The 14888-nt window shown below is 47.4% G+C and overlaps 1 protein-coding gene across 2 annotated transcripts in view; it reads left to right on the top strand.

Moving 5' to 3' along the window:
* Positions 1-14888, top strand: part of daam2 (dishevelled associated activator of morphogenesis 2) — a 49139-nt gene that overhangs the window by 3961 nt on the left and 30290 nt on the right. For both annotated transcript variants that reach the window (XM_056591326.1, XM_056591325.1), the window contains exons 2-4: positions 4202-4291; positions 11416-11490; positions 14335-14429. In XM_056591326.1, coding sequence (XP_056447301.1) covers positions 4202-4291; positions 11416-11490; positions 14335-14429 — 260 coding nt within the window. The remainder of the gene's footprint in view (positions 1-4201; positions 4292-11415; positions 11491-14334; positions 14430-14888) is intronic.

The raw sequence follows: 14888 nt of genomic DNA, 5'->3' as shown, positions 1-14888 counted from the left end.
CTATTAATTCAAGCGTTCTAGGCAGTGGTCCAGCTGTCCGCTGTCTTAGCTCAGCCGCTGCCTCCATGCGCCTTATACAACCGCACGGTTCTAAAGAAGTACAAAGCAAGCTAGCTTCAGGAGGCTTTCAACTTCTTTGGCCATCCAAATAAAATTGCGCTTCACTGCCAAACATACATTATCTCCTAATTTACTCAGCTGGTTGTTGAAGATGTTTTTCATAATGATGGAAAATAGATCCTTCCCTTCATGGCCTCCCCTATCCCCCCCCCCACTCTGAAGGCCCCTGCACTGAGGTGACCCTGTCTTCTTTCCTTTGTCCTTCCTGGGGGTTTGTCTGCCTAACCAGCATCCTATTACTCTTACGATGTGATACTTTTGCTGGCTACTTGGCCAGCCCTGTACAGTAGTGTTATACCCTAGCAGCAGTTACCCATTATAACCAGTTTCCCAGTATGTAACCCTATTTGAGTACAGTCTAAAAAAAGTGGTATAGAGGGGGGACTATGACTCACAGAGAGAATATACCTTCGGAGATTCTAGTCTGGGTCCTGGCAGTACTCAGGGAGGGTGGAGATGCCATGTACTCGCTAAACTCCACCAGTTTGAACCCTGGCCTTTCCTTGGGTGTGTTAAATGTCTCTGGATCAGCTTTTAGCTTGATGACTTGCTTGGCAAGTAGGTCCGGCGTTCCACGTACACAAAAGGAAAAGCACGCTCAGGCGTACCGACCTGCAGACAAAGGGTCTCTCACAGTGACGAAGGGTTACTAATGGCAGCTACAGCTTCCTGTGAGTTCCCTGGGGCCCTCATATGACTTCCTGCCATCTTGCTAGACTTTCCTCCAACATCCTGTGTGTGTGTGTGTGTGTGTGTGTGTGTGTGTGTGTGTGTGTGTGTGTGTGTGTGTGTGTGTGTGTGTGTGTGTGTGTGTGTGTGTGTGTGTGTGTGTGTGTGTGTGTGTGTGTGTGTGTGTGTGTGTGTGTGTCAACACTCCTTCAAATCCGTCGCCTTCACCAGCCCTGCAGGATTTCACAGGGCTGACGCACATTATGTTTTTAAACATAATTCAATCAAATGCAATTTAACACACTCTGACCAAACAGGAAGTGGTTCCTTTGAGACGCACTCATTTCCCATACAGACCGAGGCTGAGCCGTTTTTCGGAGGTTGGTCACCCAGGCACACCCAGGTCCACTGGGCCGATCCCATGGACGCCCCTAACACCTACTGCAGGCACACAATCCTCCCGCTTCCTTCCTTTATAGTTCCCTTGATATGACGATATCACTCTTCCTGCCACGCACTCTTTTTTTTTTCTTTTTTTTTATCTTAAATCGCCACAGAAACACACGCATGCAGACACACCAACGCACGCACGCACGCACGCACGCACGCACTCACGCACGCACACAGAGAATGAATGATCGTGTAGTCTAAACACCAGTAGCCGGTATGTAGGTTTTTCCCGACACTGTTGATAAGAGTCTAGTCTCCATGTTTCACTTGGCTTTATAGTATGCGAGTTATGTCCCGACTAAATTATAAAACTTTATGGGAAGAAGAAATCGTGATTGTTCATCATGACCATATATATATGTGTTATTGTCATTTTTTGCATAATAACAAAAAAAAGCAAGAAGGTGATTGCGAGGGCTGTTAGCTAACCTCTGGTCAACACACCTGATCCTCTCCTCCTCACGGTCTGACGTTCCAACTTCTGGCACCTTGTGGTCATTTGCAACAGTATTGGGCAGGTTTCAGTGTTTCAAGGGCTGGGATTCAGATGGCTCGCTGTGTATGGATTAGGTTGTTTTTGTCTCTCCTTCTTCTGCTCCCTCTAGGGTAGCAGGTGTAACAATATTAGCTTTAGTTTATCTGGGGTTCCCATCTGGGCCGTGCTACCGGCCAGCGTGGAAGTGGGATGCATCCAGAATACCGTTTCACAGGATAGAGGTCTGATGGGGTTCTCTGCAGGGGAGGGAAAGGAGAGGTAGTTAGTGTTGTCATGGCAATGTCTTTGCTGGAACTGGGGTTTAAGGGAGGACACAGGAAGGGTAGGTGGGGGGTGCACTATTGCATAACTGGGGCCACCTGATGAATGGTTGTACGATTGGCAGGCCCTTTGCCTTCTTTCATCCAACTAATATCCTCACTATTTTCCCCAACCTCCCACCTTTCTTTCTTTTCATTCTCTCCCTCCCCCTTCCCATTCTCCTCTTTTTTTTTTTTTTTTTTTTTTTTCTTTTTTTTTTTTTTTAACCGTCCCTACTCCTGGCTTGCTTGGCGAGGTCCCTAGATGCACCTCAACCCGACCGCTGCTTGTCATTTTAGACTGCTGGCTCGCATCGCCCGACACTGTAGTCTTGTGGCTGGCCATTCCATGAACCTATGTATAAAGCGTGTGTAGTCGTGAAATCACAACACAACTGTGCTGGACTGTTGGTCGTTTCCCCCCCACATTCTCACTGAGGCCTCTCACCTTTTCTTCCAAACATCCCCATACTCATCGCCCAGCTCACCAGACCACAGTGAGGGGCTTGGACCCAGCATCCAGGCAAAGGGCCAGAGGCTCTAGCTGGCCTCTTAGGACCCCTCTTCATCCTCCCTGAGAGGGAGAAGGGGGGGCGGGGGAGAGAGAGAGAGAGATTCCACACCAACAATTTGCTAATCTGTTCAGATTGAAAGCGGGATAGGCTGTGGGTTCAAAGACGGCTCGCTGCTATGACGTATGACTGGATGAATGCAAACTAGTCTTTTTATTTATTTATTTTTTGCAGAGAAACTGAAATAAGGAATGTTCACGAGACTTATAAAGACCTCTACATCTTGTCGTTCAATCATCTGGAGACGAGACGTGTCGCTTTGTGTGAGCGGAGAACTAATTCATCTCCACTCACACGTCTCTCCCCCCCCCCAAAGTCTAAGCTAACGCTTCTGATGCTGATCCCCAGAGAAAGGCCTGGCTGAGCGGTGATGTCATTCCTCTAAGCATTGGCCACTTCAAATGTGAGCCCTGTCGCCGCGGCCCCCACGGAGCCCCTGTTGAATGGCCTGAGAACAACCCCCGGTGCATCCACCGCTGTCAGGCTGTAGAGCAAGGGGGCCACCGCCGCCGTCTCTGTCCAGCTCGGCGCTAGGGGGCCCTGTGGGGGGGCTGGAGGGTGTGGGTTGACGTCATGGTAGCGGGGGGGGGGGGGGGGGGGGGGGGGGGAAACCATTATGGGGAGATTAGCACGGGCGCTCCGGGCACAAAGCCCCGCGCTGCGGCCTCCTGGCCGCCGCTCCGTACAGCTCAGTACCGAGCACACCTTGGTCCTCAGACGGCACACGGCCCCTCTCTCTGCTTTCGTCAGCCCTCCCTCTCTATACGCACGCGCACACACACACGCACAAGCGCAGACACACACACACACACCTCTTCCACCCTTCCGCGGACCTCTTCCGCCCTTTCATGTTCCTCATCCCTTTTTAATGCTTTTTTTTTGGGGGGTACCCCCTGCTCCCAGAAAAAACCCACAAAAACGTCCCAGTCCAAGAGCTCATTTATCCACCTCTTTCTTCTCCTGCCCAGGAGGGCTTATTTTTTTGCCAACAAGACTCTGCGTTTCCTCCTTGGCTTACACACACACACACACACACCCACACACCCACACACATGCACTCGCATTCATTTCCTGGGCTGATGTGCATTTCTAAAGGCCCAGGAGCCACCGTGCACCGTGCCGTCGGGCTGAACAGACCGGCAGGGTGAACTACTAAGAAGCCCTCTGGGGCCCTGGTCAGGATAGGGGTGACACCAGCCTCTCAGTCTGCAGGCTAGGTCCAGAACCACGGCCCCGTTGGTCCAGGACCACGGCCTAGATTCAACTTGTCTGTCCTGCAGACTATTAGTATTTGATGCACAACAGCAACCCCGCTGCGGAGGATGAAAGGTGGATTGAACGACTGAGGCAGCAACCGCACACGGCTCCTTTTGATCTATTAAGTCCTCTACATTTTCTAGTTCCTTCTTATTCTTTGAAATACTTTAGGTTAACCTTTTTCCTAAACCTCAGAAAGGTGCTTTGTATCAAGACCGCCCTGTGTAGACCTTATTGAGAATGGTTGTACGTTATAATGGTTACACGTTTGGTCAACGTGTGGCACTTTCAGCCCTCCCCTATCCTGACGGGTGTTTTGATTTTCTCTGTTGCTACAGGACGAACTGGACCTGACGGACAAGAACAGGGAGGCCATGTTTGCACTGCCAGTGGAGAAGAAATGGCAAATCTACTGCAGCAAGAAGAAGGTAAGACGGATCTTTAGTCTTTGTCTGGACAGGACCTCTGCTCCACTCTAGCCTGCTCAGTCAACAGTCGCCACTAAGTGCTGAAAGGAACTGGCATGGTTGTCAACTCGCTGGTTCCCGTTTCCTGAACCTGGGTCATGGGGTCAGATTTGGTGTTATAGCGAACACTAAGCCTATGTTTTGCACCAAACATACAAGCACTATGACTTGGCTACTTATGCCTTTACTTCAGCTGAATAAACCATTTTAATTTTGACCACCACTTTTTGGGTGGAGCTAAAATGCAGGTGAGCTGCATCACTAAAAAACACAAAAAGCTCCCGTTCCAAGAACCTCAATTCAAAATAAATAAATAATTAAAATCCTCACCCCGACAACTTCTAAAGAGTTGTCAACATTCAGTCAGAGGGCTGGAACACTTTGGTTAGCCCTCTGGCTCACCCCGTGTTTCTCGCCAAAACATCCCCGCCATCTCTTAAAGCCTTCGGCCCAGCTCTCCACAACAACTCTGCTCTCGGTCTGTGGTCGAATATCTCACCGAGAGAACTGCCTCGGAAGAACAGCGGGGGAAGAATTTGACCGCCCTTTCCTCAATCGCAAATTGAGTAAATAGTTGTAAACCCTCCCCTGCGTCTCTAAGCTAATTTGTTTTTTGGCCGAGGTCTTTGTGTTGGAAGGAAGGCCCCGGCCTGACCCCTCCGTACGTTCTCCGAGGCATGCGTGACCAAGCTGAGCCAATGCCATGATGCGACTATACAACGTGTGTGTGTGTGTGTGTGTGTGTGTGTGTGTGTGTGTGTGTGTGTGTGTGTGTGTGTGTGTGTGTGTGTGTGCGCACACGTTAAGTCCTGAGCGTGCCCCCATTCCGTGTCGTTCAAAGAACCACCCCCAAAGTTGTTTCAGGAGGATGGAGGGATATCAAGGCATGGATGGGAACACAGGAAGAGGAGGGGAAGCGGTGGGCAGTGACATTTAAAAGCCCTTTTTAAAATCCAGAATCAAAGAACACTGTGTAATATCGTATATTGCTTTTAAATCCAGCGCACACATGAAGCGGAGCCGGCTTTCTATTGTATTTTTTCGTGGGTTATTTGACGGCCCATTGTCGTGGCCCCCGGACAACGTATCAGGACTCTGTGCCTTTTACAGGAGGTAGTGGAAAGAATATTTTGGCAGTGAGTGGGAGACACTGGAGCGGAACCTGTGTCCTGCGTGCCAGTAGAAGCCTAGCTCGGAGCGGAGGGGAGGATATATTCGCTTGTCATCCAACGCTCCCCCCGCCCTCTCCCTGAGTCAGAAATCATTTCCTCTGCGAGACGTGGGTTGAAGAAAAGCAAAGGAAAAGAAGGGGACAGGGGGCTCAATCCCAGCCAGGAAACATGGAGCAAAACCGGGGTAACAAGGCTGGGCAAAAAAAAGGAAAAGGAACCTGGAGTGGTGGCCAAACAAACCTCTCATTCATGGAGCCGGCGTAATGGAGACTGGCAGAGCAACAGCTGGCACCGAGCAGCGTATAATAACGCCGCGGTGAAATACACGTATGTGAAACGCCAATGTTCAGACGTTAACATGGCATGCTTCCGTGTGCACCGCAATTCACATGTGGGCACACACTGGGCACGCCCATGCACCGTGCGCGCAAAGAGATAATTGCTCATTTGACACACATGCGTGCACGCACACACGCACACACACACACACACACACACACACACACACACACACACACACACACACACACACACACACACACACACACACACACACACACACACACACACACACACACACACACACACACACACACACACACAGTAGGACCCTGTGTTCCTCAGAGTTACGGCATGACAGTGATTGGAATGGGAAGTCTCTCCAACTCGCGGATCGGAGCACAACTTTCCCCCAGCCGTTCCCGTCGGCGTCCCACACTGGGGCCCTTGTCTCCTCCGGCCCTGGAACAGCACGGCCTGTTGTTGTGGTCGGATAACATTTAGAGAGCCGACAGGGAGACGGATTGGCCCCGTTCACCTAAAAACAACGTTAAAGGACTACTTTTCAAATTTTTTGTCGTATTCTTATATGTGTATATATTTTTGTTCTGATGAGGTGCCATGAGGCGTAATCCAATTTTAATTGACAATTGTCCCCCGCGTGTTGACATGTGGTATGGGGGTCAGGGTTAGCTCTGCATCCCACCGGCCAGGAGAAGGAGATGGACCTGGTCGTACAGGGTCAGTGCCGCAAACATTAGACTACTCAGTACTCGGACATCCCTGCAGAACGGGTCAAAGGGCAAACCTGTGTTCAGCAGTGTCGATCTCTTGCCTGCGACGCCGCATGGTGTCCGGAGACACATCGCTGTGAGCAGTGATCGGTGACACAGTGACGCAAGGGCTTTCCACCGATGAGGTTGGCCGCCTGTGTTTTCCCGTGACTATCTAGAAGATCTTGTCGAGGCCTTTTGCGTAAGTCCGATTGTATCCGTGCCACTCGGTCCACCACCCTGGGAAGCAGACTCTGGGGGAGGGGGAGGATACACATGTCTCTGCTGTATGGGCCGTGTAAGTGACGGTCAGAGTGTATGCACAGCCTTGTGGTTGTGGGCATGGGAAACCCTCAGGTACAGAAGCAGATGTAGTGACATGCCAAACCGGGTATGAAAACACCCAGAGCAGGATAATACATCCCCTGTTCCCCCCCCTCCTTTTTTTTTTCTTTCTGTCAAATGAATATCAGCCACACTGCAAACCATTCAGACCGGCGTCATCCTGTCGGTCGTTTCCATTTCTGGGAAATCAAATGGCATTATGAAGCAAAAAGCATTTCTGAAGTCGCAGTGTTAAAGCTCCCATGCGCTACCTGTCACAAGAGGCCTCTCCAGTGTTATGTAATTTCCCAGAATTCGATATCCCGTCCATTTCCTGCCTCTCCCAGGTGAGAATTCATGGCTGTAAATATTCCCCCCAGAGAGACATCCCTGCTTTCCTCCACAAAAGTAAAATGTGTTGACAAGACACATGTGTTAAACAAGTGAGGCAAGAGCATGAAGTGTAGAAAATATTCTTTCATTACGTTAGACTGCAAATAAACCAATGCATCTAGGACTTGTGTCCCGACGCATTGAAACCACACGCATTGAAAAACTTTCATGAATTGAAGTGGATGAAAGACTTTAGGCTGTGTACACGCCGACAAATACTTTATTATATTAAGTGCCTGTGCCCGTGCCGCTTTTCGGTGCAATTGATGAGGGAAAAAAACACTGCTTTGTCTCCAATGAATGTGTGTGGAAGGGTTTGATATTGTGCTATATGGGCACACAAAATTATTCATACAGTTCTAATTGGTTTCTGTCGTGCGCTGTGTCTTCTGATTGTGCTTCTTATGGAGCAGCTAAACTCTAGATTTTGTTTACCATTCCACTTGAGTCCTGGTCGATCGCTCCCACCCTGACATGCATTTTCACACGCTTATCTGGCACGCACAACTTGATCCTGTTTCCACGCCTGATGTGCACTTCATCTACGATTGAGCTTGTATTGTTTGCGAAGACAATGCACCACTTTTGTATGACACCACCGGCATGAAGTGTTGCCTATAATTGGTGAAGTGGTTAGAGGTGATACTCTGTAATTTTTTCTGGTTATTACGATAGGAGTTTGACCTTCATGTTCAATTTACATCCTAGAAATGACCCATCACTGTGACATTCAGAGGACAACATTAGCTTTAACGCAGTTTGAATAGACACAAAATTACAGTTTGACCACCCTAATTACCTTTAAACTTCACTCTGCTTCGGCTTTGTAGTTCTCAACAGCACGCACCATCGGGTAAGTGATCGGTACCTTTTCGAACCTTTTCGATATTTGCTGAAGACCCTCCAGCACTGTACTGGACTCTTCGCCTCTGTGTCGGCCTACACGCGTGACCCCTGATCTGATGGGGTCAACCAGGGTCACCCCCGGGCTTATCTGATCTCCAAGATCAGGCAGTGTGAGACGTAGCATGCGGACCAGAGACCCTCGAGAAACCCTCCAGCCAGTCTCCGGCTGACCCCAAACGGGACCCCCAGCACATCGGGACCCACCAGGGCCCGAATAGCTGAACACATGAGGGCTGAGGAGCCGGCCGTGTCCAGGGCCGCCCTGCGCGTCGACGGGAGACATCGTGTTCCTCATGCCGTGTGTGAGGAGGGGGTCGTGACCCAGCACATGTTGGAGTTGGCAGAGACCTGCCACGCCGGCGGGCGCCTTACCTTCTTAATTCCCCCCCCCCCCCTTCTCCTTCCTTCCTTTCTTTCGTCCTTCCCAATAACAATTTATTATTTGAAAATGAAACGCAAGAGGCTCTGAAGTGGAAATAAGGTTTGGAATTTGAAAATGCCAGAAACCGCTCATGGAAACGCTTGGAGTGACTTGGGGGTTTCGCTCTTTATTTTCTAGGCAATGCTCTTAAGAATCTGGCTTTGTTTGTGCTGGAAGCCTTATTAATTTGAATGTTTTACGGCTGATGTGTGCATAGGAGGATGGTAATGTGGTAATGTGAATACCACACATGCAGCATAATACCTTGAATATACTGCAGTGCCTTGTAGCAGTGGGAGCTTTTTAATGTGTAATTTAATCTAGACTTTTAACAGGTGCCTCCGCATGCCAATGGAGTTGACCTTGGGCAGGCAGTTTGATCTTTGGTGGAACGATGCCTTCCGCAACAGATGTTGGTAACCTGAGTAACACCTTGCTCAAATGTACCTGAATCACAGTCGAGGGGGGGGGGGGGGGGGGGATTTAGGCATTTGAATGGCTGCAGCAGAGGTTGCAAATCATGTTTATTGGTGCTGGATTACTAAATGTTCATTGCTGTATTAGAGTGTATGAAATTGAGATCCAGCCCTCCATAACGAAGACTTTTACTGATAGGTTTTTGCCAGAGGTGAGGCTGGTCATCAATAGATTACAGATGACTTATGACTAACAATTCATTGGGATCCTTTTTTTGGCCGACTTTGTCTGGCTAGCAAAAGTGTCTAATTGAAGTGATGTCATCTATTCCTTGACTTTGGTATCATAAAAAGGTGTGTGTTAAGTTCCAATGTTGAAAAAAAAAAAGAAAAAAAGTGATGACGAATAACACTGCTCGATTTAGCGTTTTTAAGCACAGGCAACTATTCAGGCAGTAAATTAAACTACATCACCCAGTGCCCCAAATATCAACAGCCTTCCTTTCTTTCCTTTTTTTCCCTTCTTATCCGAGACAAGTTGAAAATTACAGTACTTTACCCGGGCCTCTGTTAAACTGCCAGGGTAAATGTTGCGTTGGACTCAATGTTTTTCAAGGGGCGAATTGGAACGGCTGTAATTCGTCTGAGCGGAGAGCTGCAGTTAAAGTTGTTAATCTTAGCATGGAGATCTGTGCTGGCAGGGCATGCAGAGCGTGTCAGCAGCGGCGCAAGTGAAGCAGCCGCGACCAGCGAGGGAGCACACAAACACTGGACTCCATTGTTTTTTTTCGTTTTTATTTTGGGTCCTGTTGCTCGCACACCGAAAGGGGCAGACAAGGCCGGGAGTTGTGGAAAAGACGTGCCGAGTGGTCATTTAAGTGCCCGAACGACTCCCTCAACCCCCAAAAAAAAACCTGCGATTCATATCAGTTGGTTGTGGTGTACAGTGCTACTTTCACCAAAATTCCAATTATTTTGCTGGCCTTCGTTTGTAAGCTGTTTGGTCAGTGGGCTTTGGTAGGAAATAAAATAGTTTTGTCTAGGAAAAGTAAGGCAGCCCTGTGCTTGCATAAGCTGCAACCGATTTGTCCTGCTTAATCACCTGGAAAGGTTGTTCGTTGTCGGCTGTGTAAAACGCAATCAAATGGACAGTTCAATTATAGAACGAAAATTATAGAAAATTGATCGTGTTGCCTTATCAGAAGATAAAGTAGTCCTTGACACCACCGGAAAGAACCTTATTATAAATGGATATACTTGTATTCGGAACAATTCTTTGGCACTTGGCCCTCTTCAAAAATATTAATTTGACTTCTACTCAAAGACATTTTTCTATGAGCAGCATTATTGTATGCAAATGAGCTTCAACGTTGATTGATTTATGTGTGTAACATGTCATTGAATTATTATGGGATGCTTTAGCATCATTAGACAAAGGGGTCAAATGCATGCTTCATGTTCCAGCCATCCCTTTATTTCCTGGCCGAGCAAGGCACAATGTGGCCTAAAATATCTATTCTTATCCCCGTTTATTTTATTGTGCAAAGTTTCACATGGTAGCTTTATTCTCTGGAACAGACACGCAGACGATGACGTTAGGGTTTCTGTCTTTTTATTTTTTTAAACTTAATTTACTAAACAAACAAAGCGTCTCAGAGCTTTGCTGTGGATTCCCTTTTCCAAACGGTTCCTGTTTTGGACAAGCTCAGCATTCCAAATGGCACTGATCAAGACATTTCTTCCTATCCCACATTTTCTATAATTATTTTTCCTGACATGAATACAGGCCCAGGGACTCCCCCCCCCCCCCCCCCCCCCCCTCCCTAGAAACCAAACAACCGACAGGGCTCCTCCTCCGATGTCATCAGCCTGGTCTAAACAACAGCAGATGTATAAGAGCCCCGGGCCTGCTTCGCTCTCGGCAACACGCTTTCTCGAATTGGGCGTTGCAAATGGATGTCAGACGTTGTTTAGCACTCCAATGTGAAGTTCACTTTTTACCTGAAGGTTTGCTCTCCGGCTGTCTGTCTCTCAGTGATTACTGAGATGAGAGCGATGGTTAGAAATGCCGTGACCCAATTCATATAGAGGCCCCCTGATTGGTTTAGCTCTTTCAATTGGATGCTTAGGTGGATTATGGTGCAGAGTATCACCTCTCCAATGTCAGAACCAGGAAGGAAATGGAAGGAGAACAAACTAAGATGACATTACTTTTTTACCCCGGATAAGTGTTCTTTGCTATTCTTGTCTGTAAAAAATGGATATGCGACTTCTATGCCGATTTCCCACCTGCATAAGCAAAAGATGTATATTAACAATATTGGCAAGCTTTATTGATGTTTTGCAAAAGACCTCATGCAATGTTGTCTAAATCACTGGTTTGTCTTTTGGTTGATCACAGGAACAAGAGGACCCCAACAAGCTGGCCACCAGCTGGCCCGACTACTACATCGACCGCATCAACTCCATGGCTGCCGTAAGTGACTCTCTCTCCTGTCCTGTCCCCTGTCCACCTGTGTGTCTATCTAGAAGGGTCTGAAGATGGCCTCTACTCTCCGTCGCTCATGGTGTAATATGTTCCCACGTCATCTTACGACCTCCGTGGGTGTGCCAGTTGGCTCTCTTTTAAAACCTTGCTTTATACAACATTCCCAGGTTCACATTTTCTGACCCTTTTTGGATCCAGTCCCAGAGCAGATGACGCATCGATTCGGCCGTTCAGTGGGAAGCGGTCTGAGAAACGGAGATGAACCAAAAAGGACCACGTTACTTGTTTTAAAAGTCAATGAACCGTTGGGTGAAATGACATCACAGGATTACTACGTCCTTATTCTCTATGAATCATGGCGTTACCGCTCATAGGTCATGCTTGTTTATAATCTGTTCAGTGTATCTGTTCTAAATGAAAAGGAAGATGGTTCAACTCGAGCGGTTCAGCAAAATTGTTATAATCAAATTAAATTGTATTATCGAGATAGCGTATTTCAACCTTGGCCTAAATTTCTGCTTTTCTTTGTCTTTTTTTAATGCTTAACATTTGTTGCCAGTGGGAAGTCTGGCTCAGGAGATGCTATGTGGTTTGCATGTTTTCATACTTCTACAAAGTAACTTGGACTGATCTTGCATGTCATGAAGGAGCAGGCAGGCTAGGCATCTTGCTCCAGGAGGTCATTAGCCTAGATTGGGGATCAAACCCGTTCTGATTTTCTGATGTTGCTCACCTTAACACCAAGTGCTCGCACAAACCAAGAGTGAATTCTGCAAAAAATGGAGATGAAGTCCACCAGGATTGCCGTCGTGCCATCCCCCCCCCTGAAATCCCCACACTTGTAGTTGGCAGACATGTAAAGGGTTTTCTTTTTGCTGCCATTTCTACTTTACCCCTGCCTCAACAGCAAAACACAACGCAGGCAATCCCCTGTTGGCTCCCCACATGCCAGCCAGGTCTCTCTTATTAAGCGTAACTTGGACACACTCTCCTTCTGCCCACGCTCTGCCAAGTGTTTTCACCCTCTAGTCCGGCCGGAGGAGGCCCTTCTCAGCTCTGCAGGGAGTACATCACACCTTTGGCCTCGGGGGGTGTACAGTCGGCGGCGTCAGGCGCTGTGAAAAGTAGCTGCAAAGGGAGCCGATGAGCATAGTTTTATCTTTGAACGGTTTATACATATATATTTATATTCATCATAGAGTGAGTTGGACAGGAAGTCATGAGAGAGGGAGAGAGAAAGACATGCAGCAGTAGACCATGGGCAGGAATCGAGCCCGGGTCACCTTCTCACCATGGCTCATGCTTTTTATTCATCCCCTTCTTTTAAGTCAAGCGATGGCATTTTGCTATTTGCATGTCGTCACCAACACGCACACGGTCTCAATCCCAACAGCCGTGGCTATGTTTCACGCCGACCCTGAAATGGCCACCTACACTTGAAAACAAAGCTCTGGTTGTAGGGCACTTCGAAAAACTGAGGGGTTGCAGGGAAGGACCCACGGCTGACTAATGACATCCTGATGTGGACTTTGGCAGGTGAGCTCGAACACGCACAGAAAAAAACAAAACGGATGCAGAGAAGAGCCATCTTGGCTAGACTTGTAAGCACGGTGAACGACTTGCAGCACACCCAGAAGCATTCACCTCGCTCCCTCCTTCCATCCTCCCGTACCCTTCAACAAACAGCCGTGTCAAGCGTCAAAACTGAACATATTCATTTGGTAGAATGGGAGCCAGATCCTTCAATGCTTGACAGAGGTTGTCTCGGAGCCATCTGGATGTCTGGAAAGTTGACGTACAGTGGATTCTTTTTTGGCTTCACCGTTTCTGGTTTACATGCCCTCGTCTTTCAGATCTGACTTTGTCTGGAAGTATCCACGGGGTTGCCACTGAATCTCTTCAAAGAAAAAATGTTGAACCTACTTTTATTATACACTCTGATAACTTCATGCCGAGGAGACATGGGTAGCCAAAGTAGTGTAGCGTTTGTTTAATTTAAATCTTGATGTCTACCGGCTCCTCTATATTGGCTCAGGGTTACCAGATGTAGTTGTTTGGATAATGGGATCACACTCTTTCTTTCGAGGGAAGCAGCGTTTTATCCTGTTGGTTAATGAATGTGTTTGCCCTGTTAAAAACGTCTCTGCTACATTGGTTGATAATCAAACATTAAACCTCCAGTGTTGAGCAGCTTTAAAAATAATGCCTGATAAAGTGAAACGCAAGCCCTTTGCTCCCAAATTATGTCGGCCCCTTGATGTTGTTGAGGAACGTCTAAATGTGGCGAGCAAATGGATTAACGCCAACACTGGATTATGGCTGTTGCTTTGTTTCTGGCTTAATTGTTTCAGGCTTGATTAGAACTAATTGCATGCACGATTTTTTTGGGCATGCGGTGTATAGCTGCCAACAGCTTTTAATAGTGAAATGGAAAGGAAAAATGTGCAGAATGTGATCCTTCTGATTAGTGGTGATTGTGGTGACTAAACATGTGCTCTAATTAGCTCTAATTAGGTTGTGATTATACATATTGCTAGTAACAAATCTAAGACATGCATTCCTTTTTAAGATGGAAATCTATTCCAACATTTATTTTCAAAGTTATACTTTGCTCTGTGTTGTAATGAATGTACTGCTATCCACAACCAGACCTCCTTTCAAAACAAAACTTAAAATTACTTTTTAACATTATAACGTGCTTGTATTTAAAAAGAAAACAGGGTTGCATTCAAGCAGAGTTTGGTTTGTTTCCGTCTCACCAGCCTCAAATTCCAAAATTATTAAATGTCTTGCTCAAAAGAACTGTGCTCCCCATTGTGTGTTCGTCTGCAGATGCAGACCCTGTTTGCATTCGATGAGGAGGAGATGGAGATAAGGAACAAGGTGGTGGAGGATTTGAAGACGGCCCTTCGCACTCAACCGATGAGGTGAGCGTCGAAATGCTATTCACCGCAAATCCCAGTTGAACATTTCTGTGCATGTACTTTTGCAGCACCTCATTGGGATCCATGACATATTCATTATGTTTATCTTGCCACGTTGAGGCATCAAGAACCACGTTCCATGTAAGGTTTTATGCTTCAATAAATCGTCATCTTCTATGTCATTTTGGGCAGTCGCCATCATTTTTTTTTTTTAACCAACTTTTTTTGGCAAGATCTCTCCAGCATCGCCTTGCTTTTGCTTTTTATTTAGGCCTTTGCAGCTGCAAGTCCTCACTCAGTCATCAACCACTAAAAAACATTAAAGGGCATTGGACGGCTCTCTAATATAAACTGCCTCCCTTTCAGTGGCTTGTTTTGAGCTGTCCGTCAGCCAGTGCCAATTGCATGATGCATCGGTCTGGTCCGAGGAGGCGGGTGTTGAGTTGTTATCTGGGGAACCGA

Source organism: Gadus chalcogrammus, chromosome 5, assembly GCF_026213295.1.
Source record: "Gadus chalcogrammus isolate NIFS_2021 chromosome 5, NIFS_Gcha_1.0, whole genome shotgun sequence".
Lineage (NCBI taxonomy): Eukaryota > Metazoa > Chordata > Actinopteri > Gadiformes > Gadidae > Gadus > Gadus chalcogrammus.
The sequence above is the reverse complement of the archived record's forward strand: the minus strand, read 5'-3'. Positions and strand labels throughout refer to the sequence as shown.